This window comes from Tympanuchus pallidicinctus, unplaced genomic scaffold (genome assembly GCF_026119805.1).
Source record: "Tympanuchus pallidicinctus isolate F22 unplaced genomic scaffold, pur_lepc_1.0 scaffold9, whole genome shotgun sequence".
Lineage (NCBI taxonomy): Eukaryota > Metazoa > Chordata > Aves > Galliformes > Phasianidae > Tympanuchus > Tympanuchus pallidicinctus.
Genome location: NW_026294813.1, coordinates 6,989,274 through 7,016,564, shown reverse-complemented (window position 1 = coordinate 7,016,564; position 27,291 = coordinate 6,989,274). Strand labels below are relative to the sequence as shown.

The 27,291-nt window shown below is 37.4% G+C and overlaps 1 protein-coding gene across 1 annotated transcript; it reads right to left on the bottom strand.

Annotated features, from left to right (window-relative positions):
• Positions 1 to 233: 233 nt before the first annotated feature.
• DHX29 (DExH-box helicase 29) lies at positions 234 to 27,291 on the bottom strand. The gene is made up of 27 exons (XM_052670607.1): positions 27,081 to 27,291; positions 25,334 to 25,413; positions 24,564 to 24,677; positions 23,904 to 24,033; positions 23,371 to 23,513; positions 22,843 to 22,968; positions 22,257 to 22,383; positions 21,812 to 21,973; positions 21,067 to 21,232; positions 19,987 to 20,110; positions 18,996 to 19,592; positions 18,135 to 18,278; positions 16,532 to 16,708; positions 15,623 to 15,763; positions 14,367 to 14,511; positions 13,698 to 13,818; positions 12,901 to 12,985; positions 11,857 to 11,945; positions 10,809 to 10,937; positions 9,907 to 9,982; positions 8,958 to 9,182; positions 8,036 to 8,172; positions 7,579 to 7,672; positions 6,620 to 6,922; positions 5,930 to 6,061; positions 4,801 to 4,897; positions 234 to 4,557 (listed from the first exon to the last, which is right to left on the bottom strand). The coding sequence occupies exons 1-27, from the start codon at positions 27,274 to 27,276 to the stop codon at positions 4,502 to 4,504; spliced, it is 4,116 nt and encodes a 1,371-aa protein (XP_052526567.1). The 5' UTR covers positions 27,277 to 27,291; the 3' UTR covers positions 234 to 4,501.

Genomic DNA, 27,291 nt, shown 5'->3' with positions numbered 1-27,291 from the left:
TTTGTATATATGTATATATATTTAGCATGATATAGTGATGTGGAATGTCATGGAGTTTTGTTTTTTGTCAGTAATCCACATCATAACATCATGTAAAGCACAGGGAATTAAAGAGTTCATACTGCAGTTCTGACTTCCAGAAACCCGGTTCTCAGAAGAGAAGGAAACATACAGAGATTGATCTGGTTAACTCTGTGACAGCCTCACTAACGCTATGAGGGAAAACAACAACAACGTAGTAAAAGTATTTATTAAATACATGGAACAAAAAGAAAATTTATCCATTGAGAAGAGCACAGGCACAAAGCATACTCTGCATATGCAGAAAGCCACTGTGATTTTTTTTTTTTTTAAATCCCCATTAAATTTTAAGATAAGTATATTTATCTGCAATATCACAGTTTGACCTGTTTAATCTGTTTTGCAGAGACTACTGATCACTCCAAATGCAGTCACCAATTCCTTAGTTATTACAATAAATCTCTGTATTAACAACAGAAAGAGATTACAAAGCAGGGCATGCTGGGGAAACGCAAAGAATTTCTGTCAGCTTCAACATTACCAAACATAAATGGAATTAAAAGTCTATATTCACCATGATTAAATAAAGGAGAAAAATCTCAAGGACAAATACCAGTCTTACTGAGATTTAGTCATTTTAAGATACCAATTGACATTTGAAATTCAAACCCAAAAGAAAGAGGAGTTTAACAGTTGTCCAACTACTGAAATATATCCCCACTTCACACTTCCAAAGGAGAGAAATAAAAGATTTAAACTAGAACAAAACCCAGGAAATCACTTGCTTGACATTTTGCTATCTGGGATGAAAATTTAACTTTATCTTCCAAGAATGCAATTTATAGGGTTTTTTTTTGTTTTTTTTTTTTTGTATCTACACTTTTACTACAGAAAAGAATGCATGTAAGAAACAGAGTGCAAAATTGAGGCATGAAGATCAAACCTTAAGCAATTAGAAGTACTTATGTAAGTGTTGTAGACTTCACAATTAAAAATAATGCACTCCCTGTCTTTTCCAGGAAAGCTGCAACACTATTAGCTTATCACAATTCATAAAGGATAGCAGATTGATTACTTTTACCTCAGAGGCCCTAGGAAAGCACTATGACTTGCCTTTTTCCAGAATGGAGTATAAGTTACTGTTCACAGATCAGTTTATCAGTATCCCATGGTTTCCTTTTAGCACAGCACTACCAGTTCTATCATCATCTAACAGGTTATTTCTGTGTATTTTCCTTGGTCTCTCTGAAGATTATATACTTTCCTCATTAGCTCCTTAAAAAGGAAGACACTACTAACCTGCTGCGTGGAACCTGTACTTCTCAAATGAAATAAATCTTCTGCACTATGCAACTCACTGCACGTGCAGGGTTCCTGCTCAGAGCGCAACTGCTGCATGGTAAAAGGTAACAGTTTCTTTACTCTAATAGCTGAGATCCTGATCTGAAATTCTCACTTCATTGTTGTAAACAGTGTAAGAGGATCTGTTTCACTATGTTATCTGGTTAAGGACTATTCAGTATGAAAGCAAGAAAAACAAAACAATTTCTGTTAGGGGAGAGTCGGGCTGGGGATTAGGAAAAGGCTCCTCCCACAGGGCAATGAGGTCGTGGAGGCTGCTCAGGGCAGTGGTCATGGCACCAAGCTGACCGAGTTCAAATTGCGTCTGGACAACACTCCCACACATGGGGTTTGAATTTTTCATATTCTACGATTCTATGGAGTTAAACACGCAGATGCACAAAAATTAAGGAACAAGCTAGCAGACTCATGAAGACCTGTGGTCTTCGGCCATTTTTTTTTTTTTCAGCCATTTAATGATCTGCTCCAATATAGCACTGAAGAGAGTCAGCCTGAACTTTATTAATCAAGAAGAGATAAACTCAGTCGTAATGAGCACTGTGACATTTAAAGGGGCTTGTGAGACTATATATAAAGATCATTACAAGATAAGAGGGCTTGTGGGAAAGCAAAACTTATTCCACTGCCGCCAGAGACAGGCCAAAGGCAGGAATTCTTGCAGGTGAATGGTAAGAACAAGTGTGAGAAACACAAAGGAAAGAGAGATGGGCTGGTGGTCACTCCCTCTGGCTAAGCCCTGCATCTGAATGTGGTACACTATCTTCTTGTTACAGCATTTTTTAAAATTGTAAGCCATACAGAAAAGATGATATCTGTAAGACATGTTGATTTAATACCATATATTCATAGCTTAAAAAAAACTTGCAGAACCAACATATGAAATAGCTGTGTTCTGTTTGCATGTATCTACTAAGCACTACCCTACTGAGATTCAAGACCCAGTTTTGAATTACTAGTACAGTCTGCATCATTAATGGTATGATCAGTACAACAGAAGCAAAGAAAGCTGGAGTTGGCCACAGACATTTTATATAAAAGAACCTGCTTTCACCATTCATCTCCTGTTTGGAGACTGGCAAGGAGGTGAACTGACCAGGTAAATGAGCAGCTGTGTGGAAGGTGTCACACTCAGGGCTTTGGGTTCTCTGATCTCAGTCACACCTTAAAGGGACAGAATGTAGATATTGGATGGGACACAACTGAACACGTGGGGTAAGAATATTGTGGGCAGCATGCTGGCTGGATTTGCTAACAGAGCTTTAAACTAGATTCAACAGCGGAAGTGAATGCAGTTTTGAGTAACAGGGAGGACCCAAAGTACACTGTCAGTCTAGGAAGAAGCAGTGAAAAAACTCAAATTTGTCCTAAAAGAATTCAGTAGGGCTTCTCTAAGAAAGTAATGTGACTGGTAGCCCAGCTGAAGTGTATCTATACCAAAACATGCAGCATGGGAAACAAGCAGGAGAAGATGGAAACTGTGCCATAACTAGAAAACTATGACCAGATTGCTACCATGGAAATGCAGTGGGATAAACTGCACAATTGGAAGAATGCAGTTTAGGAGCTACAAGAGTTTTAGAAGATATAGACAAGGAAGGAAGAGAGGGGAGATGCCCTCTTAACAAATGGATAGACTACAAGAAATTGCCAGTTAGAAACAGCCAGGTTCAGGTTGAGGTTGTGGGCAAAAATTCAGGAATGGAATGAAGGACATTAGGCTGCCTCATCAAGAAAAGTATGTTGACAAAGTCTTCTTGCTTCAGAGGACAACTTCCTCGTTCAAGTATTAGACAAACCAATGAGAGGAGAAGCACTACTCCACTGGGTGCTCACCAATGCGAGAATATCATTAAATAAGAGTGAAGGATGTTCTGGGCTGTAGCAACCATGCCCTGGTTGAGTTTGTGATCTTGAGGAATGTCAGCCTGAAAAAGAACAGAGTCAAGATTCCATCTGTTTAAGGAATTACTGGATGGGATGCCATGGGAATCCCCTGTCCCTAAGCTGTCCTTAGGGCAAAGGAAAGGAAGAGAGAGAGCAGTTTTTAAGAATGCTTTTTTGAGTGTGCAAGAGCTCTCCATCCCCAAGCATACAAAATCAAACCAAGGAGGCGGGAAATCAGCAAGTTCAACAAATGCAAGGTACTACACCTAGTCTGGGATTCCCCTGAACACGTACACTGACTGGGAGAAGAACTCATCAAGATCAACCCTGAAAAAAAAAAAAAAGAAAGAAAAGGACTCAGGGGTTCTGGTGGTTGAAAAGTTTGAGGCAAGCCAGCAGTGTACACTTGCAGACAAGGCCAACTGTATCCTGGGCTGCATTAAAAGAGGGGTGGCCCTCAGGGTGAGGGAGGTTATTGTCCGTGCTCTGCCCTGTAAGGCATCACCTACAGTACTGCATCCAGGTCTGGAGCTCCCAGCAGCAAAAAGACATGAAAATGTTGGAGCAGACCCAAAGGAGAGCCATGAAGATAAGGGGAATGGAGCACCCTCCCACAAATAAATGTTGAAGGAGTTAAACAGAGGAAGGTCTGCAGAGATCTCACTGCAGCCTTCAAGAACTCAAAGGGAAGTTATAAACAGGAGGGAAATCAATTTTTCTTTTTTTAAACACAGTTTGATAATGACAGGACAGTGGAGAATGGTTTTTACACTAAAATGAGATTTAGATTAGAGGGAATCTAAGAGGAAATTCTTTACTCAGAGGGTGATGAGGCACTGCAACGGGCTGCCCAGAGAAGCTGCGAATGCCTCATTCCTAGTTGGATGAAGCAGGGCTCTGGACAGTCAGATCTAACCTGTGGCAACCCTGCCCACAGTAGGGGAGTTGGAACTAGGTATCTCTAAAGTCCCTTCCAACCAAAGCCACTCTGTGATTCCATGATCATTCATACATTCTGATAAATGGCACTGGCATAAAAGGATAACCTTATTAATCTGTACACATTCATCTTTAAAGATGATACAGAAATGTAAGTTCTATGAAGAAATCATGCAGTCTTCCCACATCATAACTGGCATTAACCAAACTAATCATTTAAATACTTTCATTTAGTGTTGGAGTGTGCATTTCTCCCGGCATTACCAAAGCTCTGGATTCTTACGTAAGTCCAGTTTCAGTTACTATTTTCTGTTTTTATCAGTTCTTTGATGATGTGTAAAACCTTATCATCTAGGAAAGAAAACACAAACACAACAGTAAGCAAAAAATAAGCTTAAAAACAGATTCCCCCCCCCCCCCCCAAAAAAAAAAAAAAACAAAAAAAACCTGAACTTTTGAATTTCTCTGAAGATAATGAAATTATGTTCAGGTTACACTAATCCTGTTGAAGGTGTAGAGTACTAACACTTTATCAGATCTGCCACAAGGTCCATTTAGTAAATATTGTAACAGCAATGCAATAATAAAAGTTACCTTCAAGTGACATTTTAGGATTTTCAAGTTTCTTCTGTAAGACAGACTCTATGAGAACTCTCAGTTGTTTGAAAATTACTGCTATCTTTACAGGAGCCTATAAAGAACAGAGAAGACAAATATTCACACTACTGCCAAAAGTATTCTATGCAAAAACTCAGATAAAAAGGACTACCTCACGTACACAGAAGTTTATAACAATATTCCTATAAACATTCAGCACATGCATAGTTTTAAGTGTATGGATAGCATATCCATGAAGTAACTAGCCTTACACTATGCCCTCTAATCTCTTTGCAGCTGTTGTTTGTAGCATCACAGTCTGAAGAACAGCAGAACGTATGTATCAAACATAACAACCAGCATACAATGAATTTATTAATTGATATCCATAGCCTCCTTTTTTTTTTTTTTTTTTTTTTTTAATTCCCCCCCCCCCTCAGTTTAAGCTGAAAGCATTTGCAGTTTATAGATTTCTTTGAGTGTAGCACAGTGCCCACAGGAGCACTTTATGTTGTAATCAAGTAACTAATGTTTGCCACTTAACAGGATGCAGAGGATTTTGGCATGTGACTTGTTTTAGTTTGTCTACAAAAATATAATAAGAAAATGCATTCAGTTTTTCCATTCCCAAATAAATCTTAAATTTGGAAGATAAATCCACCTGAAATCAAGCAAACAGGTGTTTTCCATTTGGATTTTTTTTTCTTTCAGCAACAAAAAATAAAATAAGTAGTGTTTCAAGGATAAATAGGTACCCACTAGCAAGACTGGGCACACAAACAAGAAGGGCACACATTTGCTCCATGGAAGCAAGGTTTAGTTTCTAATTCAAATACCTTCTCTACCAACACTGACTTTATTCCTGAAGAGGGGGAACTGATTTGTAATAAGCTACAAATTATTAGACCTCCTTCCCCTGCTAGCTGTAAAGATTTCACTACACACAAATTTTCCCATAATTCTCTTAAGTCCTTCATCACTTTTAATTCTCTTAAAGTCCTCTCCTTTCCTTCCCTCCCTTCAACCTACATAAGCAGTATTCAAAAGCAGGACTTCAAGAGTGAAGATTAACTGTGTAACACAGAAGCCAATGGAACCATAAAAAGCAGTCACCACTCCAGCACACCTGAAAATGGATCCAGCCATCAACTGTCAGGAGACGCTCCCGATGCTGGACTTCTATATCCCCACCAAAAAGCAAAATGGGAAAGGGTGATATCAGAGTGGTCTCTCTCAAGTACACTTTTGCATACCTCACCTGTTCATAAACAAACACGAGAATTAAAAACAAGCAAACAGAAATCCCTAAGATCTACATAATCAAACTTAAGTACTTACTTTTTCTTTAACAACCCAATCAAAACAAATTATTGTACACAATAGCTGTTGGCAATTTACCTCCTCCATACTACAGAAGACATAACATCTAACCCACTTTGAGTGACCAGGAAATCGGTTCAGTGCTACAACTTCCTTGTTTAAAACTTAAATTTCATGTCTCTCTTCTGGTTAAGGCTGTGATAAATGTTATATGTTACTTCTGGCTTTGGAGCTTCTCCAAAATGGGAAGAAAGAACTGAAACAAGAAGGGGGCACTTTCACACAGAACAGTCAGTTTTGTTTGTTTCACTGTTCCCAGAAAAACGGACATTGGGAATGTTAGATATTACCAAGGACTCCTAAAGATGAACCAGATATTCCCATATATTTTACATTAGTGTATGTTATTTAACCTCAGAGGTGCAATGCCACTTTCACACTATCAGCTACATTCACTGTTTTTCTAGCTAACTCTTTGATAGAGCCATGACATTACCTTCTCCTGGTAAAGAAGCCATCCATATATCTGTAAGTCTCGGTTTACTGAGGAGGGATGCACTTGTGCTTTACCCTGAGCAGTTTCTACCAGGCATGCCAGCTTCTCTGTGATGTCCACAGATTTTGTATATAGTATTTTTCCTACATTGTCATACAGCCCTGCAGTCAGTACAGCTTTGAGAAGAGCAATTTCATGGAGAGACAGGGATTGTGTGGCTCCATTTCCATCCCATCGATGCTGAGTTGTAGGTGCTGTGAACCCTGCTGCTCTGACCACCTTTATGAGTTCTTGCTTCACATCCTGAAATTAGTAAAATAGTAAAATTCTAAATCTGAAACAGGTACATATTGAAATCTGTCCTTAAGAGGTTATTTAAGTATGACTGTGCTTTATCTTTCAAACTGAGTGACAGATCTCATCTAAGAATCAGATAGTGTTACTATTTTAATTGATAAATTTTTACTTTCTGATAGAAATAAAGATGAATTTTCCCAACATGAGTAACTGCAAAACTGACATGGAAGTGCAGATGAAGAAGAGGCGTGTCACTGAACTCTTCCACGTGGGAAAGTTACACTCACTGACATTCACCAGTGCTTGCTGAACACTTATGGAGTCCAGACAGCGAACGTGAGCACAGCGAGGCACTGTGTGGTGAATTTCAGTAATGGTGACAGTGGGTTATCTCCACTGTAAGAGATCTTTACAAGCACACAATATAGGCTGTCGTATGTACACAGCTAGCAATGGAGTATGTTGAAAAATAGTGTTTTGTAGCTGAGAATTTGCTATACCAAATAGTGTTATTGGGCTCTTTGTATCTGTTGTCATTTCCATGAAAACGAATAGGAAGCATTACTTTCACAGTGACCCACGTAAGTTGTGATACATTATCATTTAAAAAGGGTAGGATGTTTCCATAGGAATCAGGTGCAGAATGTAATTATTTCATGTACCTCCAGAGTTAAAAGTGAAGTTCTATTTAGGAAATTTCTTCGACAGTAAGTCATTTCAGCACGATGTCCTCCTTCTTGCCGAGCCTTTTTCCACCTAAGGAAAAAATCCATCTTATTACACCAAAAAGGACAGTACAATAATACTCCCTCCACATCTACACTATAATACTCAATATTCAGATCAACACAGCAGAAAGACAAAAAAAAAAAAAAAACAACTTTAAACCTAGGATAAAAAAAACAAGTATGCCAATGGTACACGAGCAAGCATATTTTAAAGAACATGGTAACAAGCAAATTATCCTTTTGTGTTTCTGTGTTTAACAGTCTATTGTTATTCTCACGAGAAAAGCTTCAGGTGCTACCATTCAGAAGAAAGAGCTTCACTAAGACTGTTTTCAGAACCGCATTTCTTGTGTTACTAGTTTTGTCATAAGAACAAGAAAACATCACTTACCCCAGGTAAGCATTGTAGATTGTTATATGATCTGAGACTGCCAGTGCTATAGATGATTTTGCAAGATCTGCTTCATCTTTCCGACCAATTGGTGTAGTAAATGGTGATTTTTCTGTCATAACAGCAGCCAAAGTTGCCTGCAGTCAATAAAGCATAAAACATTTCAGAGTATTGTTCTGTGATATTACAGATGTGCCTTAAAATAACTGTAAATTTTCTTTTACATTAGTATTTAATAGTTTCTGATTACCTTAATTATATTAAAAGACAACTTACACACTAATATATACTGATGAAAACTAAAGTACTGAATCTCAAAACCCAGATGAAACAGCTTGTCACATGACAGGAATATCCAGTATGATATAGTGACAGTCAACAGATTGAACAACATCTGATTTAGATTAGACAATGTTACCAGGAGAACTTTTGATTTATACATCAATTTCAATTTCCGGATTTCAGCAGCTAACATACTCATGCAGTCTCCAATTTGCATGCACCCAGGATTAGCTGAAAGTGTAAGCTACACCACAGTGCCCACATCGTAAATTACCATGACAAGTTAATTTGCAGTAACTTTCTATGAGAACACTGTTAGCCTGCATCAGCTGCAAGCAAATCCAGACTGGTATTGCTCATATTCAAGAGCTTCTTCTACAAGCATCATTCCCCCCAACATCACGACTAACAACTACAGATCCAAGTTTGACTACTCTCCTATGAACGGCAACTGGAGTTTGCAAACATTAACATTATATTCTCCCTCCAGGATATTCAGATCTCTTCACCTTAAATAACACATTTTAACTTCATATTTAGTCCTTTCAGCATTTTGTAATAAACTGGATTAAACAGTTAACATTTTCTAAAAAAAATATGCAAGTAATTTAGGTAAGCATGGCTATATTTGTTTACTTACCACAGGATCCAAGCAGCCAAATATAGCACCAAATATAAGCATTTTGCCAATTTTCACATTGACAGGAAGGGCTGCAAGGTGCTGGCCCAATGGAGTCAGTTTGGGCTCATTTAACTGACAAGCACCTATTTTCCTTAACAAGTTCATTGCATTACCAATTACTTGTGGTTGTGGTGGATCTAATGCTCTGGAAAGGAAGTCTTCAGGAGAGCCAAGGTTGCATTTCTACAGAGCAAATAGGCATAAATTTCAGAATAAAGTCTACTTTACCAAAAACCAGGTGAAAACAAAGACAGTAATTTAACAAACTTCTACAGCAGCTACAAAGGAAACTGAAAAAATTCTTGCAGCCAAAAATCCATGTTCCTTCTTCTCTTAACCAATTTCTTGGTTATAAGAATGAAGATGCCTCCCTACACTACGTTTACATAACCTCATTGTCCAGAAAGATTAGTTATGGTATGAAGAGTGATCAGAGAAGTGTTATCAGTGGTCAGAAGTAAGCATCAGACTGACAAATCTGCATAGACAGAATTCAACATCTTGGCACTAATTTGCAACCAAAGTGAAACTGTTTGCTACAACCCAGCATTTTAAATACAAGCACCTTACAAATGCTTGGCAATACAATCCTCAGATATAAAACAGTGGGGGAGTGGGGAGAAAAATAATCATTCTTCCGCACTAGTTTTCCCATGCACTTACTCAGGATGAGGGAAATGGGCATGGAATTTCAGCAGATATCAGTTTAAAGGATATTTAACTGAATTTGTGTTCAGTTAGAGGTTAAATGGTGTACTATCAGATGCAATTCTCTCTCATTCAGCATGCTCTGGATTTCCCATGACACAAGGGTGGGAAAAACTCTGCTAACTAAACCAGATTAAGGCAGTCTTAGCAAGTCCCTTTTTAGCTAACACAGTCAGTAATTTCAGAACTAAAACCATACCATAATGTGAAGGCATAATTCTTCCAAAGGCACACGTAATATTTCTGGAACTGAATACTCCATGAAACTTTCAAATCTGCAATGTCAAAAACAAAGAATCAAGGATATGCAGTTTAGCTTTAAAATTCAAGTTGTAACCTCAGGTTTCAGATGCTCATTCTTCAAGAATGTTCTTTTTGGAGATGTTGAGGTCATGTATCTTAACGCATGAATAGACTGCTCATTAAATTAAGGCACACGGTATCCTGGAAGGCAGAGCTTCAGTGAAAATGCAGAAAAGGCAGTAAAGATCTAATTTTCAAAACAAATTCTTACAATGCATTGCTCTCAAATCAAAATGGAAGTCATATGTGGTTAAAATGCACATTTCACTTATGATTTCAGAATGCATTCAAATGAAATTTAGGTTAAGGTAAAGTTACAGTAAAGTAAGGGCCCTTCTGTTCCAGAGAAGCAGGAAATATGTTATTCCACTGCAGTAAAACTAACATCACCTGCCACATAATTTGTCTTTTTCTCTTATCCACGTAGACACCATTTCAGAAGCTTACAGATCTGCCTGATAAGATTAAAAAAATTCAATGTTCAGGAGGCAACATTTGTATATACTTGGTGCATGGCAGCAGGCAATTCCTCAAGTTCCATAACACCATGTTTTTACTTTCACTTTAAAAAAGAAAGTTAGAAAACACATTACAGATGTAAAGAGTACGATTTACTATAAAAAAGGAAACTAAAATTAAGACACTAGTTATCACTTCATTGAAGTTGTTCAACTTACTTGCAGTTTTACAGTTGACTTTCGAGTTTGCATAATAAAAATAAACCTCAATGAAGCTTCTGTTTTTCTCAGAACAAAGACAATGGTATTTGTGTGATTTACCAAAACAAGTGTACAGTACCTGTCTCTTGTGTACATTCGGAAGCAGAATCCATCCCTAACACGCCCAGCTCTTCCTTGGCGTTGCAAAGCACTAGCTTTGCTAACAAAAGTCTCCTCCAAGGAACTCATCTGACTGCTTTCATGATACCTTAAAAATTATAAAGCAAGTGCCAGTCTTCAGATTTCAGAATTAAAATTTTTTATGTATTTTTTGTAATTGACTAAAAATAACTGTCTATTGAGACTGTATTTATTAGTACTTACTTGAGAATATGATGTTCAGTTTGAAAACTAAGCACAGTTGGGGGAAACTGCATGTCATAGAACCTTGGATACAACTGATGAACAAACGTATATAATTTGGCAAAGAGATGTAGCATTAGTTTATCAACTTCATCTCCCTAGCAGTTTAGAATTGGTTCATATTTGTGGCAACAAGGCATGGACTGAGATGTGAACAATCCAGATTGTTTATTATGGGTTCTCACATAACTTATATACATTCACAATTTTTAGCTTTCCCATTCTCCTGTACAACTTTCCCATCTGCCTTTATGTCAACAAAGTATTCCAACAAATGCTCTTTAACTGTGCATCCAGTTGCTTATCCAGTCAGAACCATGAGCTGTTCCTTCTGCTCTTCTCTTCTTCTAGCGATATCCTTGATTCTCAGCCTTACCTTCTCATGCTTTTTATCTTGCTTCACAGCTGCTGCTCTGAATAACCTTTCTTGTATTCCCACATATACTTTATAAAGATTTACACATTTAAGATAGAAAAACATTAACCCTTAAAACCTGGGATAGTATGAAAATGATTTACTTTACATCTAAACCAGTACTTAACCATGATTCTTATCCATAAAAAGCTTCCCTTACTATTCCTCATATCATTTTAAAGTCCAAATCTCCATCCCAATCTTGCACCTAAATTGCAAACCATTATATGAGCTTATGTTTTTCATCAGTAGGTTAATAAGGATACCACAAAACTCCCTCAATGCTAGCATGGAAACATTAACAGAAATATCAGTTGTGTTACTGATGGAAAAAAAAGAAATCCCTCACCTGTTTTCTTTTGTTCTCCCAGAATCAATTACAAAGACAACATCTGGTATTGTAATACCTGTCTCTGCTATATTAGTTGCCAAGACAATCTGAAATAGAATAGCAAAAATAAAAGAATTATGAAAAGTCAGTTTTCGTCTTTGAAATCAATATTTTGAAAACAGTTAGTTTCTTACCCAGAATTATTTTCCTAGATAATCTGACACAGCATTAAAACTATGCTAGTTGAAAAATTATTCAGCTTTCTACAATTAGTGAGGAAACAAAAGTTGTGAGAATTTCACAAACCCTTTTTTTTTTTTTAATCCATGAAGTATATAGCAGCTATTACTTGCTAAAAATAGCCAATATGACTAGCCCGGCAGTAACCAAAACACTATTTCTGAAATAAAAAGTTATTATTGTAGTTAAATTGTAGAAAAAAAAAGCTCTTTGAAAAAACATTAGGTTTAAGAGTTTGCCCGATCACTGTCAAGGTTTTCACAGCACGTTAACTTCAATCTATTATACAACACCAGCTCAGAATCACAGAATTGCAGGGGTTGCAAGGGATCTTAAGAGATAACTCCAACAGCCCTGCTGCAGCAGGTTCCCTACAACAGGTCGCACAGGTAGGCATCCAGCCAGACTTGAATATCTCCATAGAAGAAGACTCCACAATCTCCACAACCTGTTCCAGTGTTCCATCACCCTTACTGTACAGAAGTTCTTCCGTAAGTTAGTACTTCCTATGTTCAAGCTCTAGGCCATTACTCTTTGCCCTGCTGCTACACACTGCCATCTGCCTCCCACCTCCATTTGGATATTTACTGACATTTATCACATCCCCTCTTAGTCTTCTTCAGGGTACTCAGCCTTTCCTCATACTGGAGATGCTCCACAATCTTCAGCATCTTTGTGGCCCTCTGCTGAAAAAAAAAAACAGAACTACCTTCCTAGTGAGAAAGTTCTAGGAGCAACTGGTTGTCATGTGGCTCTGTATGATATAACTTCAGTTCACTGAAAGAAATAATTTCTTACTTTGCCTTTTTAATTATGTCATACCTTTCTAACGCCAAGAGGAGGAATTGTAAATGCAGCTGCTTGATCTTGTGTTGAAAGAACAGAATGCAAAGCTATCAATCTGTGCCTAAAATAAGAAATTACACCAATCAATATGTATACTACCACACAATAAAACCAGAACAATGAGAGAAAAGTTGAAGAAAGCAACTAGAATGGACACTAGAAAGAGTAAGAACTTCGTATGGTTAGGCATGAAAACCTTCTTCTGTATTTTACTACAATTTTAAGAATAATACTGCAAACACCGTTAGTTCACAGAGATTTTTTCTTTAGCAATAACACTGGAGAAGTACTAGTACTACTGTAAAACTCCACGTAAATTTACACAAATAGCATAGTAAAAAACAGAATTAGGTGTCTACAAGTCTGAGTCCTTTACATCATGCTTTTGAGATAAGGACTGTCACTGAAGCTTTGTACATAACTATAAACATGTAGCTTTCAGCACAAATAAGAGAAGTCTTCAAAAAGAGTCAGACACAGATTTATACTTCCTTCTTTTCTAGACCTGAAGTGCATCTATGAATATTTAGAATTTGACAGCAAACGTTCTTCATATGTTATAGCTTCACTATCCCTTATTTATCCATAAAATAAGTTTCATCTGTACCATTTCTAAGCACTTCTTTTCTGCAAAGTAAAAGATATTTGTAGTGTAAAGTAGGCTCAAAGGCACAATTATCAACATCTCTTTTCAAGAATGGCAGGCCATAAAAATCAAGAAGAATATATTAGTCAAGTTAATCAGCTGATTTTATAGAGAATATCTACATCACCTATCACACAAGCTAAATCTTCTGTCAGTTGAAATGAGATCATACAATTGCTGGATATGAGCAAGGCCTGGTAAAAAGATCAGCACAGCACCTTCAGTGTTCTTGAACTGGGGACTTCTATCTGGAAAGTTACAATAAAGACAAACAGGTAAGACAAAAAAAATATTTGCAAACAGCTTCATCTGGTGACAGGAAATAATTCCGAGGTCTGAATATTTTATTGTTATTTAAGATATTTTACATAAAAATGAATACAAGTATTCTTATTACAAGAGTATGTCTGTGTTTTATATATATATATATATATATATATATAAATTATTTATATTTATATATAAAATTTTTATATATTTATATATAACACATATATAATATAAATATATAAAAAATAAAAAATATAAATATATAAAAATTATATTAAATATATATATAATATATATTATATATAAGTATATAAGTATATAAGTATATATATATAAATATATTTATATTAATATAAATATATATTATATACTTATATATAATATATATTATATATTAATATAAATAAATATTTATATATTTATAAAAACACACACACACTTGTAGTGTATGTATATAAAAATACAAGTAAACCTGAGAAGTAAGTAGAAAGGGCAGTCACAAGTACATAAACATCTTAAGAAGTACCTAAGTATGCAAGCAGCTCCAAAATAAGTTCAAGGTTGATCTTGTAAGGATTCATATAGAAGACTGCTTGCTGGGTCCGACTGCTATACTTTTGATAGTAAGGAGCCAAATCAATACCAGATCCAGACTGGACTGGGACATACTCCTAGAAAGGAAGAAAAAATCATGTTTGGTGTTTTAAAACAAGAGGAGAATGTTAATTTGTCACTTACTTTAGGGCCTCTTGAAGTAGATATTGTGATAAGTGACAATTAATTGACTAACTTCACATGGACATCAGTGAGAGTTAGATTTAATCAAAGACATCTACATATCCAGTGTATGTATACAGGATGTTCATTCTGCGAACTACACATTGCCTATAAATATCTCAGAGATACATACTTAACAGGCCTCTATATTAGGTAGTACTGTTCTAAGTTATTTCACTGTTACAAGTTATTTTACTGTTAATTAAAGCACTTTAGAAAGAAGCTCGCCACCACATTCTCATGGACTGGAGTCTCAACACAAATAATAAAAAATGGAGGACCACTTCAGAGTACTTTGACTTCAACTAAAACATGTTGCTTTGATGATCTGTCTAGCCATCACTGGACAAAATTAGCAGAGAACAGCATATTCAGAATAGGTACACCTGTGTCATCACACCAAACTAAGTATACCCAGAGAAGCCTCAAGACAGCAAGTTGTCCGACAGGCACAAACAGACTAAAGTTGCCAGAAGTCAAAAGACATTTGTAACCTCCTTCCTCAAAGAGTTGTAATTCAGAAGCAAGTACAACTGTCGTTGTAGAATGGTTATAGTATTAATCACAGCCTGTTGATCCAAAAAGTTCTACTGTCTTACAGAAATCATCTTATTTGGCATGCCAAGCTGGAGGATCTTGAGAGGATGTGGCCTTGTCATTTCTTTTTCAGTTCACTAGTGAGAATAATTCTTTGGGAGAACTAACTCAAATGCTTTTCCCTGATGCTGCTTACAGGTCTAGAGCTGGGAGTCTGCACAAGAGAAACAACAGAACTCAGCGTCAAATACATTAAAATCATGACAGCTATAGAGGAATTGGAAGATGAAAAAACAAAAGGACATATATTTACTAAACACTTCATTTCCACTACAGAAGAGCCATTGTGTCTGTCTTGAATCAACTGCTGAAATAACATTGTTTTACACACTCCAACTACATTTAACAAACGTAGTTGAACGTAATAAAATAAAAATCTAAAACTGAAACTAGAAATGCCTATTTTACCTGATACTTTGTGGTGCCTCCTCCTTTTGTAGTAATATTTATCATTATTTCTTCCTCTTCCTCTAAAAATTTCTGACAATATTCTGAGTCTTTCTCCAGAACATAGCCAGTTGCTTCAATTACATCTTCAATATGGAAAACCTTCAGTGAAAAATCCAAAAAGAAATTAAAAGGTACATCAAAAACTAGTCAGCAGCTTCTTTGTTCTTCAAGGCTTACATACAGAGTTGAATGGGTCGTCCTTTCCTGTATTAATACTGCAATAGATTTGGCAAATTTGGCTTAATTTTTCATGATTTTTGAAAACTTAATTTAGAACCAATGACTTTAATGTACCCCATATAACAATCAACACTGCATTTATCATAGCCTGTAAGAAGTATTAGAAACATACAACTTTGTCATTGCATAGGTGTATGTAGGAAGTATCTGCTTGTACATGTAGAAAGTACAGAGAAATCAACCTCTCTCCTTTTTGTGCTATCTACAATGAACAAAGAAAAATAAAAATGTTGCTGCTCAAGCAAGAACTGATTTTACATCTCTTTCTCTGAAGATATTAAAAACCTTCCTGGATGCTTTCTTGTGCAACCCACAGTAAGGAACTTGCTTTAACAAGGGGGTTGGACTAGATTATCTTCAGATTATCTCTGTCTCTTCTAACTCCTGTTATTCCATTAATCAATGGATTACCGATCAGAAAAAACACTAAAACCATATAATATTACAATTCAAAGCACTGAAACAATTTTAAGTTTTCAAAAAGGAAAGAGTCTACTAGTCATTGAGATACATGCTTAAGTTATTTTTCTTATAAAAATTACATAGTTACATTCACTGTACATGCCAACTAGTCAAACACTGTATAGGTACAGAGTGCCTTTTATAATCAAAGAAACATTCACCTACCTCAACAGGGTAACTTCTCCCTGAGATCCTTAAAATGGGACAGTGTGAAAAATAGCTGGAAAACTTCTCACTGTCTACAGTAGCACTCATCAAAATCAGATGCAGGTCTGAACGCTTATGCAAGATCTCTTTCAGGATAACTAGTAAGAAATCAGACTGGACACTTCTTTCATGTACCTAGAAGAAGAAAAAAAATATATCTTAGGATCACCAAGGTTCGAAAACACCTCCAAGACCACCCAGTCCAACCATTCATCTACTAATATTTCTGCATCAAGTCATGTCCCTTAGCACAACATCTGAATATTCTTTGAATGACTCCACCACATCCCTGAGCAGCCCATTTCAGTGTTTGACCACTTTTTCAGTGAAGAAAATTTTCCTAACGTCCAACAGAAATCTCCTCTGGCACAATTTGAAGCATTCCCTGTAGTCCTGTTGCTAGTTACGTGGGGAAAAGCTAACCTGCAATTCACCATAACCTCCTTTCAGGTAGTTGTAGACAGTGAGAAAGCCTCCCCTGAGCCTCCTCGTCTCCAAACTAAACAACCTCAGTTCGCTCAGCTGCATCTCATACAACTTGTGCTCCAGAACCCTAACCATCACCCTTCTCCAGACAGGCTTCAAGGCCTTGATGTCTTTCTTGTAGTGAAGGGCTCAAAACCAAACACAGTATTTGAGGCATGGCCTATCAGAGCTGAGTATATAGAGAAACAATCACTTTCCTGCTCCTGCTGACAACACTTGCTCTGATATAAGACAGGATACTATTTGCCTTCTTGGCCATCTGAGCACACTAATGGCTCATGTTTAGCTGAGTGCTAAGCAGCACCTTTAGGCCCATTTCTTCTGCAGCCTTCCAGCCACTGTGGTCACAAGCCTAGACAGCGCTACGGGCTTTGGGCAAAATGCAGGAGCTGGAACTTGATCATATTGAACTCCTTCCCACTGACCTCAGCCCAGTGAACCTGCCTGTACAGATCCTTCTGCAGGGCTTTCCTACCCCTAGATACCAAGATGGAAGGAAGTGTGGATTTGTTATCTGCTTACTTACTGGTGGTGCACTAAGTCCCCTCATCCAGGTCATCAATAAAGATATTAAACAGGACAGGCCCCAGTACTAACCCCTGGCAAACACCACTCGTGACCAGTTCACCACCACTTTCTAGGCTTGGCCAGCCAGTTCTTTACCCATAAAGGAGTATTATACCTGTCCAAGACACAGGCTGCCAGCTTCTCCAAGAGAACCTGACACTGTGAGACAGTGTCAAAGGCATTGCTGAAGCCTAAGCAGACTACATCAACAGCTCTTCCCTTATCCATCCAGGCAGGTCACTTAATCATAGAGGGAGACCAGGTTGGTAAAGCAAGACCTGCCTTTCACAAACCCATCCCTCAGCTGTACCACAGATGCTGCAGTGGTCTCACTCCAGATGATCTATTCCATAACCTTTCTTGGCACTGAGGTCAGGCTGACAGGCCTGTAGATCCCCAGATCCTTTTTTACAATCTTTCTAATCTTTTCACAAGCTTTCTATAGAAAGCTGTCAGAAATCTAGGCCCAGGATAACTATAGTTTCTGTAGAACAAAAGAGCTAATAACCTCATCTACAATAACATGAGATATACTTGAGAGAAGACCATCTTCTTGAAGTTTCCGAAGCAAAACACCTGTTGTACAGTACAGCAGTCTGGTGGCTTCTCCTGTTCTTGACTCCATACGTATTTGATACCCACACAGGGAGTTCTATAAGAGAAATAATATATTAAAAAATAATAATAATTCAAAATAGCAAACAAGCAACAAACACTCAATATTAACTTTAAGCACGGTTAGATTTGATACTGTACAAGTTACTATCTAATCAGCACGATTACTTCCACATTGTTTTTCCCTTACGCTTTTGTCTTTGTTACAAAAGGGAAAACGCATTAGAAGACAGCAAATTTCTCCAGAGCAGTAAAGAGATGCTCAGTATTCTTTTTAAGGCTTCTTTTTATAATGTATTTATGGAGCCCCTCTAGGAATTTCACACAAAGACTACCACAGAACACACAGGACCTTGCATTTCTACAAGTAAAATTATAGCTTATTTGGAAGGGACCTCAAAACTGAGGCAGACTTGAAGACAGATTTGACTGCTCAGCTTTATCCAGCACAGTTGTCTATCCATGACAGATATGAGACCTCCCACAGCAATCCGCGCTGGTATGTGACAATCCCCATCACCAAACAGTTCCTCTTAGTCACTTTTTTTTTTTTTTTTTTTTTTTAAGAAATCATGTATACATACTCAGTGGTCTACAGATGACAATCTATAAAAAACAGCAGACACAGCAAAAAGAAGAAAAATACATTTCACTATTCCTTACACAACCAAATAATTATGTGTTTTACTTTGTAACAAGTATCCTGCTCCCTACATTTAATCAAAATTGAAATAGGAATAAAGATATTTCTTACTTTTCCTCCAGGTCCAGATTCACAGCCTAGCTCCTCACAAACCCTTGTGGCCAAACTCACTGCTGAAATTCTTCGGGGTTGTGTGCACACAATATTACATTTACTTGTTCCCTCATCCAGCAACAAGTCTTCTAACAAGAAATGGGGCACCTGAGTACTCTTCCCACTGCCTGTTTCACCAGCTACAACAACTACTCGATGTTTTTTGAGAGTTTCCACAATTGAATGTCTGTGCTTAAATACAGGTAATTCTTGTCTTTCTTTCAGGAATTTTTGGTATCTGGAGGAACTTTGCAGCTTTCTGAACAAATTCCTTGAAGATTCCAAATTATCAATGTCTGTGGTCTCAAGGGAGGGATTGTTGAAGTCCTCATCAGAAACTAGGTTCTCCCAGGAATCTTCAGGACCTTCAGATACTTCTGGCTGCTTTTCAGATTGTAGCTGCTGCTGCTGTTTTAATTTGTTTAATAATTTAGCAATAAAGGTATCACGAGGCTTGTTAGTTTCTATTTTGTTTTCTTCTTCCTTTTTCTTTTCAATATCACTCCACTCTAGCCAGACATCTCGGTAGGTAGGAGGCAGCAACTGATGAACTGACTTTGGGAGAAAAAATTAAAAAGTTACTCTGCATACTACTCGCAGTTATCACTAATGTTATGCATAAATGAACTTGAAGATCAGAAGATGTAAAACATGAAATAAGGACCTTTTCTAAAAACAGAGGCTATGAAAACAGGAACACAGGTATCAAAAGTGCTTTATAGTCTTAATCTTGTGTTCTTCACAACACTGGAAGAACAGTTTTAATACAGATTAACTTCCTCTCCATGTGCTGTGGCACATGTGACTGTCAATAAAATCAAATAAAGGTATAACTCAAGCAAATAACAGTTAACATTTCAATAAACTGTTTCTAGAATTTAACTAAAGATACTATAATGTAAAAATGCAAACAGATTCCATGCTGAAAACAGAAACACTAGTGTCTTACCTGTCCCTTAGTTAGATGATAGAGTGCCAAAGTAGCAGCTAAGTGTTGTGCTTGCATACTGTCTTCTGTTACAATTGTAGGACACATCGTCATTACATCATCTGATGACTTGGTAACCCTGACCCTTAAAGACAGATTCATACAGGCATTTCTCTTAATCTTTCCTAGCTATATAAACAGCACACATTTTAATGTTTTTTGTTTAAAAAAAAAAAAAAAAAAAGGAGTGAAAATATAGAAACTCAGCTCACTATTACTCAACAACTTTTTGTAATCAGTACTTCTAATAATTATTTAACACAGCTTAGATACTGAAGTATAGTTAAACAGATGTTAACATCTCAGCAGATTGTTAGAATCATAGAATCACCAAGGTTGGAAAAGACCTAAAAGATCACCCAGTCCAACCGTTAGCAGATACATGCCAGACACAACAGCAATCAGATTTAATACAGTCTCAGAGGAACAATCCATTCAAACTGTTCATAGCTTCTACTTTGAGCAAGAAGATGGGATTTTCACTTTACTTAATTGCTCCAAGAAGTACAGCTAATTGGCAATACCATGTTTACCTGCTCTATATACAATAATATTCTATTTCATAGCACTGCATTATAGATTCACATTCAAAGAGAATTGGAATGTTTGGTTACAGACTAACAGTAGCTTCCGCTCAACTCTCTAACTCCCATTTTAAAAGAAATCCCAAAAGGGTAATACAAAAAAAAAAAAAAATTAATGACTAAAACCAAAGATTTAACATGCTGGTTTGACCAAGAATTCTAGAAGTCAGTTGTCCAAAATTATCTCCCAGAATTTGCTTTGAAATAGAATTTGAAGCTTGATAAGCTAACCCCCTTAAGGGATCAATCAGTTTTATTTTTGCTGTATTGTCCAGCCTTGGGATTACTTTTGTAAAGCCATCCAGTGTAAAAATATCTTCCTGCTAGACAAAAATCACTTCAGACAAACACTATTATCTACCTAAATCCAGACCAACCTGACAAAACACAAGTAACCAGCATTTCTATATTTAAATGAACCAAAAGGAAAATTGAAAAGATCATGGGAAATACATACCTACATTTCCAGTATCTTCCAACTGGAACCTTTTCAAAAGCAGGATTTGGGCTCTTGGGAAAATTCTTCCTGCACCAGTCAATCAAAAATTGTTTTGGTGATTTACCAGTCCAGCTTCGAGCACTATAATCAAAATTTCTTATATCTAGTGGTTCTTTCTTTTTGGCTACAAGAGTAAAATGATACACATTTTAATTTTCCCAAAGTTTATTTTAAATCTGTTACAATCAAGAATTGTTAAATTTTGGTTCAAACATGTTTTTATTGAACCAGTTACTTTTCTAAAGTGTTGAACAGGTCTATAAAATACATAGAAAATAGTGGTGCTGATACCTCAGAGAAATCCCAGCTTCTTCAAAAGGAGGTATCTAGCAGAAAATTAACTGCAATATTCTATTGTTGATAACTCAGTAATTTAAGAGCTTTTACCAGTGTTTGTCCAAAACTAATATAATAGTTTGAAGGTTTAAGATGAATATAGAACAGAAAGTTGAGAAGGTGTTAATTAATGGCAATAGTCACAAGTCCCACAGCAATGGAAAAAATGCAAGATTTTAGACCTAACAGTATGCCAGAAATAGTTTGCCATCAAGCATTAAAAAATAAATACAGAGCCTAACAGATCAGCTAGGTCAGCAAGACAGCCCACCTGCCTTTGCCCACCATCAGAACTTCACAATTGCACAATGAATTGTCATAATCCTTAACAAAGTGATATTGTAAATCTGTTGTACAACTTTCAAACCTTTTTCTTCCTTTGCAGTACCATCAGGTTTTTCAAGCAAACTCAAATTCAGAGTGGTTTCTTGAGGTTGAGGTGGGGGAGCCTTTTTCTTTTCCTTCTGTTGTTGGTTTGACGTTTTTATAGCTGGATCAAAGACAGGATGCTCTTCAAGCATTGCCATTTCTGTCAAAGAGAGAATATAACTTATTCTCATCAATCGCTGTGTATCTGTGTTTAATTAATTACACAAATTCATATTGAGAACCCAAAAATTCAAATTAATGAAATGATATTGACTTTTTCTAGCTTAATCCCTATGAAAAGATTAAGTTCAGGACAGTGAACTGTAGTCTGTAGTTCACACAGTGGTGTGAAACATGATTAAATGAATTTAATCTTACTCAATCAACCTATTTAACTAACAGATACACAGGCCACAAAACAAAATTAATTTGCTTGCTGCTACCTTGTTGAATTCTTCTTATTTTCTCTTGTGCCACCTTCTGACCTTGCTTGTCTTTGTTTTGCTTGGAGACGCTTGCTTGTTCTTTTGCTTCTGAAAGCTTTGCAGCCAGATGTACATACCTTTCATTCTATTTCAAACAATTATCAATTACAAGCTTAATATTACATGGTTGTTTTGTTTTTTTTTTGTTTTGTTTTTTAAGTTCAGTAGAAGTTAACATCATTCTTTATATCAAGCTTAAAAACTAGTCATTCCTCATTTATGGTTTAACAGTTATTTAACAGTTGAAGCCTCTTAGATTTACAGAGACTTTCTTTATCTCACTGAGATTTATTTCAGGAATTCTTCCTTCCCAGCAAAATGCATTCAGTATTCTGAGCCCAGTCCAAAAAAGAAAGAAGAAAAACAACTTAGGAGAACTGCCAACATATTTCCACTCAGTTGCCTGCAATGATGTAAAATTTTAAGATAACTTAAAAATAGACTAGCTATCCAACCTGCAGTTTTTAATAATCAGATCCACAAACTGCAGATGTATTAGACTTAACAGTTTTTGCAGGACTTCTCATGAAACATTCTATCTTACTGGGTCGAACTTCTCTTCATCTGTTTCTTTCACAGATTCATTTTTCTCTTCGTCACTCTGTTGCTCAGCGTACCGCAAAATCCACTCCTTCACACTCATTTCTTTCTGTTCTTTTGTACTTGTCTCCTAGGGAGGGTAACCAAAATTATTAGTAACAGTAAGCAAAAGCACTGACATTTATCTCGGTATTAAGGAAACTACTGTTTAAGGTTATCATGTAACTTGACTTATATTCATGTACAAATGACAGTCTTTCTTGTCATAAAGAGAATGAATCCAGGAGAAAAAATAAGCTATGATGTGCAGTTAGTTAACTCAAACAATGAACTGTAGAATTTAAAAGACTCTACATGGAAAAAAGTTAACTTTCACATGACTGCTCCATTATAGTTAAAATAATGAGAGAATTATTAAGCATAACCTATTTTCAGAATTTTGCCATGTCAGTGCTGAAGTTATTGCAAATTCCACGCTTTGGAAAATTTTGTGCTCCCTTACCACCACATACAAATAAATTTCATTAATTACCTTAGTTTCAGGGCTGTTCTCTTTCTTTTTCTTATCTGTTAAGCGAGGTGGATGTTCATGTTGTGACACTGGAGAACAAAATTTTGCTCTAGGTCTATGTTGCTGCTCTTCAAACTGCTGGCTAAAGCCTTCAGGCAAGGCATCTTCAAAATAAATTTAAAAAAAAATACAAAACAGGTCACAAATTATGTCAAAAACAACTACTGAAATTGTAACGTAAAGCATGATTCTATGTCGGGTACCAACCAGAAGAAGGTAAAATAAAAACAGTATGCCTGAAATAGAAGTTGAGCTTAGGTAGGTCAATATTTACTTTCTGGACTTTCAAAGAACTCTGCAAGTAGGAAGAAAAGGACCTGTGACTATAAAAAGTCACAAAAACAATCAACAGCATAACTAGGGAAAGAACACTGCTGTGACTACTGGTCTTAGTGGAACAACCTATTTGACCGCTACCAGTAAGTACTGCCACATCAGAGCTGGTCATACTGTTCTATTGAAAACTGTGTTCAGTTCTCTGCCACCATACTTACCATCAGGAAGGTTTAAACAAAGCCAGTCAAGTGCAGAGTGAAGATCACCACCATATAAAAGTGTATTTTTCATTGCATCTTCAATGTGTTCAGTCTTAAAAGAAAACCTTTGTAAAGCCATGTAAACATCCTACAAATAATAATGAGTTTTAAAATATTAGCAATTAAAGTATCAATTTAATATAGGCTCACACTCCTATTTCTCCACTTCCCAAATAACTGATATTGAATGGACATAAAAAGGATAAATTAACTTATGAAAAGATGGAATAGAAAAATCCTGTTCTGAGTAAAAATCTAATAATAATTTTAATTGTAAATATACACACATGTAGAAATAAAGCCACTTCCTATCTCTGATACAGTGTACGTATTTTCTGGCTAGAGGAATAAACCTGCTATTTTTCAGCTATGGTACAGAACCAATAGAATAGAAAACAAAAGAACAGAGATTACAGTCTACTATGCTATCTATTTGAAAAGCAATTGTGATTACTGAAAGCACAGAGACATCTTTTCTGATAAACATACTAACTGATTCCACTGGCTAATTATTAATGAAATTAATGGAAAACATGGTACACTAGTTTGTACTATACACAGGAGTATAAATGATGAAAAACAGACAGCCTAAATAAGCAAGGTCATTTTAAACTCTACCTGTAGTTTCTTAGCAGTCAGTCTTCTGGAAATCATTCCTTTGTCATTGTTTTGTTTTTTGTGGTCATTGATTACATCAATAATCCTTTTCTCCAAATTACTGCTTATCATTACCTGCATAAGGAGAAGTAGTCAGTGTGAAGCAAAATATTACCAGTTTTTATGACATTTCAACGCTCTTTATGACAGAGTAATGGAAATACTCAAATGCATATTCAAATACATACTTCTGTTTTTCCACAAATGTGGTAAAACTTTCTTGTGAAAAAGAACAGATTATTCTTTTTTTTAACTGTATATTTCTACCTGAAATAGAACAATTCGTTCCCAAACAAGAAATGCTCATTTACATCTCCAAGGGAGAAACTATTTCCGTTGTTACATTGTAAGAAAGAAAATAACCTACTGTAATGAGCAAGACCTTCCTTTTCCATTTATAAAAGAACTGATAAAACATAATTTGCTCATTAAGACAATCTTTTTAGTCTATTTTCCTTATTTGGCTTACAAAATGTAGATATAGCAATTCTAATATCCTTAGCATTCCTAAAACATGAAGCATGTAATGTATCTTTTGTTACTCAAACAAATACAGGTGTTCTTCTGCCGTAATAGTCTATCCTATTTCTCAAGGCAAACTCAAAACCTCAAGCAGCTCAAGCATCAAGGACTAATACACCAATGTTGCTTACTTGCATAGCAATGAGTAAACATTTCTCAGGTAAAACAGTACCATAAGAAACAAAACTGTTTTACATGAAGATACTCACCTTAAGAATAGATTTATCTAGATTAGCAGCTGCAGCAGCACTGGAATCTATTGGTGAACTAAAACTGTAAGTTTTTGGACCTGCAAAATGCAGTAATCATCAATTACATGAGCAGAGCACAGAAAACACTCTTTATAAAGAGTGTTTTTAAAGCAGATCTAATATGTGGGAGGTTAAAGCAGAGAAAGATCATACTATTATGCCTGTAACATACATGTGTATAATGGCTACAAGATTGATGGTACAGAAAGACTTTCTACCAAGGAATAGCAATGAAGGTAGTTGAGGAGGATATTGGGTAGAAATGGTACCTAGCTAGGTTACTCAGCTACAATTGGTGTGGGAGAATGTAAAAGTAACCTCTGGAAGTATCACTGAATGTCTGACCTGTTTCTACCTAGGTGATATCTGTTTTTGGCCTCTGTCTGATAGCACAGCTTGATGTTGGATGTTATTCTTTTTGAGAATGCATATGCTGTTTCTGCTACTGCGCAACCATACATAAACCAGATAACCTCAGAGCTTCCAGCACCCTGTAGATCAGTGGACAGAGTGAAGCCCTCTAGGAAGTACTGCCGCCACCCAGCCTCTAGGAAGGCAGGATAGCATGCCAGCACTAGACGGCCTGCAAAGTAGCACGAGGACAGTTTGCTGCTGGGTCAGGACTGGATGCAGAGAATAGCATTTCAGAAAAGAGTAGTCAACTCTGGTCTGGAGCTACAGACAGCAATTAGGCACTGACAAGGTAATTACTACTACTCTGTCCAATTGTTCAATACTAGGGTTATGCTAACTTATTTATCACTTAAACCAACTTGTTTTTGACCATAGCATATAAATGAGATAGAATCATAGAATCATCCAGGTCAGACTGCCAAGATCATCCAGTCCAACCATCTACCTGCCATCAATGTTTCCCCATTAAACCACATCCCTTAGTACAACACCTAAACACTTCTTGAACAACTCCAGAGATGGTGACTCAACCACATCTCTCTGGGCAGCATCTGACCACTCTTCAGTTTCTGAGAATAGAGAATTATGGTATTGAAAATGTGAGACATGAAAGGCATCAGAAACTAGATTTGAGAAAACAGAGCACGTACTGAGAGGCTCAGGAAGTCCAAAACACAGCATAGCAGAAGAGACTGCAGGACTTCATGTTAACAGGCAGTGATCTCCAGCAGCCAGACCACTACCACAGACAGCAGTACAGGCTGCTGCTGGCACTACCAGGCATCAGAACCGTGTCTGACAGATGCAGTGTGCCAAAAGAAGCAGGCAGTGCTGTGAGGTACCAGCTCAGGGCCGTTTCCAGCAGTCTGTCCTGCCGTTCCCACAGCCCAACTGGGGAGCTGCCTGCCCTGCAGCTAATATCACCTCGAAAGTCCCACCACGCGAAAATAAGACACAACCCAGGCTAACTCGGCTCTGTGCACAGATAGGAAAAGCACCACGTCAAAACAAACAGAGTAGGCAGCCTCCCGAGAGGCTGTCTGTGACCACCTCAGCGGAAGGCACCCACAAGACCGCCCTAGAACACCCAGGGACGGGACGGCCCGGCGCAGGCCCGGCAGCTCCGCTAGGACCGACTCCGGACTACACTCTCTCCAGGCTCGCTCACTTCAGACCAGCCCCTTTCTGCCCCGCCTCCCCTCGACAGAGCCGCCGTACGAAGAGATCCGAATGCGACGGCCGCGCACGGCCGCCGGCCGGGCCCCTCCTTCCCGCAGCTGGGCCCCGCTACCTTGCTTGACGCGGGGCTCCTTGCAGGCGGGCGACGGCCGCGGGGCCGCTCTGCTGCCCACCGCCTCTTTGGCAGCAGAGGCACCGGCCTCGGCGGCGGCTCGCGATCTAGCGGCAGCGGTGGCCGCGGCGGCGGCGGAAGCAGCGTGGGCCGAGCCGCCGCCGCCGCCGCGGTGCTTCTTGCCGCGGCCGCCCATGACGCCCCGTACCGG

Excerpts from the sequence above, each read along its gene's own strand:
- DHX29 (XM_052670607.1), bottom strand. The coding sequence starts at position 27,276 with ATGGGCGGCCGCGGCAAGAAGCACCGCGGCGGCGGCGGCGGCTCGGCC. Across the intron at positions 21,974-22,256 it reads AATAAGAAGAATTCAACAAG|AAATGGCAATGCTTGAAGAG; the intron begins GTAGCAGCAAGC and ends TCTCTTTGACAG. Across the intron at positions 11,946-12,900 it reads CTCCTCTTGGCGTTAGAAAG|ATTGTCTTGGCAACTAATAT; the intron begins GTATGACATAAT and ends ATTCTATTTCAG.